The sequence below is a fragment of the Octopus bimaculoides genome, chromosome 5 (assembly GCF_001194135.2).
Source record: "Octopus bimaculoides isolate UCB-OBI-ISO-001 chromosome 5, ASM119413v2, whole genome shotgun sequence".
NCBI classification, from domain to species: Eukaryota; Metazoa; Mollusca; class Cephalopoda; order Octopoda; family Octopodidae; genus Octopus; species Octopus bimaculoides.
In genome coordinates, this window is record NC_068985.1 from 80,536,379 (window position 1) to 80,537,363 (window position 985).

The 985-nt window shown below is 37.2% G+C and overlaps 1 protein-coding gene across 1 annotated transcript in view; it reads right to left on the minus strand.

Annotated features, from left to right (window-relative positions):
• Positions 1 to 985, minus strand: part of LOC106877936 (26S proteasome non-ATPase regulatory subunit 2) — a 42,386-nt gene that overhangs the window by 12,192 nt on the left and 29,209 nt on the right. Inside the window, exon 14 of the mRNA XM_014927013.2 lies at positions 389 to 490. Coding sequence (XP_014782499.1) covers positions 389 to 490 — 102 coding nt within the window. The remainder of the gene's footprint in view (positions 1 to 388; positions 491 to 985) is intronic.

Here is a 985-nt window from a genome sequence, read left to right on the forward strand (position 1 = left end):
AAAAAAAAAAAAAAAAAAAAAAAAAAAAAAAAAAAACACTCTGGTAAACTTGCGCTTCAAGGGAAATAACTTATTACCTTTCAGTATCAAAATAAGACGTTTATGTTACGAAGCTGAATTGATGAAAAGAGATGGTCTGTGTCTGTTGAGTTTCTGCTTGCTGGTAAGAATTCACAGTTGATATCCAAGTTCAAACGAGTTAACCTTCACTGGTATATATCACACAACCACAAGTACGCATATTAAGTGTTGCTCACTGCCGAAAGCAGATCCGACACCCCCCTCCTCACAACTAGCTGTGTCATCAATTAAAAAAGTGCCAAAGGAAACTTTATAGTATGCATGTAAATACTTTTTCAAGGCCACAGAAAAATATTTTACATCTTACCTGCGTAAGCACAAATATTTACTAACATCTGGGTCATAGATTTCAATGGTTCAACCACAGCTTCCAAAGCAGCAAGTGTAGCTTCTACAGCTTCTTGTTTACCTTTAAATTAAAATGAATAAATACATCATTTAAATTTCTTCCATTATGACACACTCTGGTGAACCTGAATCTTTGCTAATGTTACAAATTGGACTGTCATTTGTGAATAGGTTTAGTGGTAATTTAAAAGCAGAATGAGCTGTTCCTCCTCCTCCTGGGAGAATGGTGGAAGCAAAGCCAGACAATGGTACAGCAACTGCAACTCATTTTTGTTACCTTACCTTGGAGAGAAGCAATGTTACAAATGTTTTACCTGTGCCACCAGGAGCATCAAGAAAGAAAATTCCTCTGCTTTTTTCTGGCGATTGTGGAACACCACATGCACGCATACACACACACATATAGTATCAAACATCAGATGAAATGGACGTGTGTGTGTGTGTGTGTATGAGAGAGAGCAAGTGAAGGGGTGTGTTGTCATGTATACGTACATACATAAATAAATTGGCATGCATCTTTCTTGTATGTGTGCGTATGAGAGAGAGAGAGAATGCT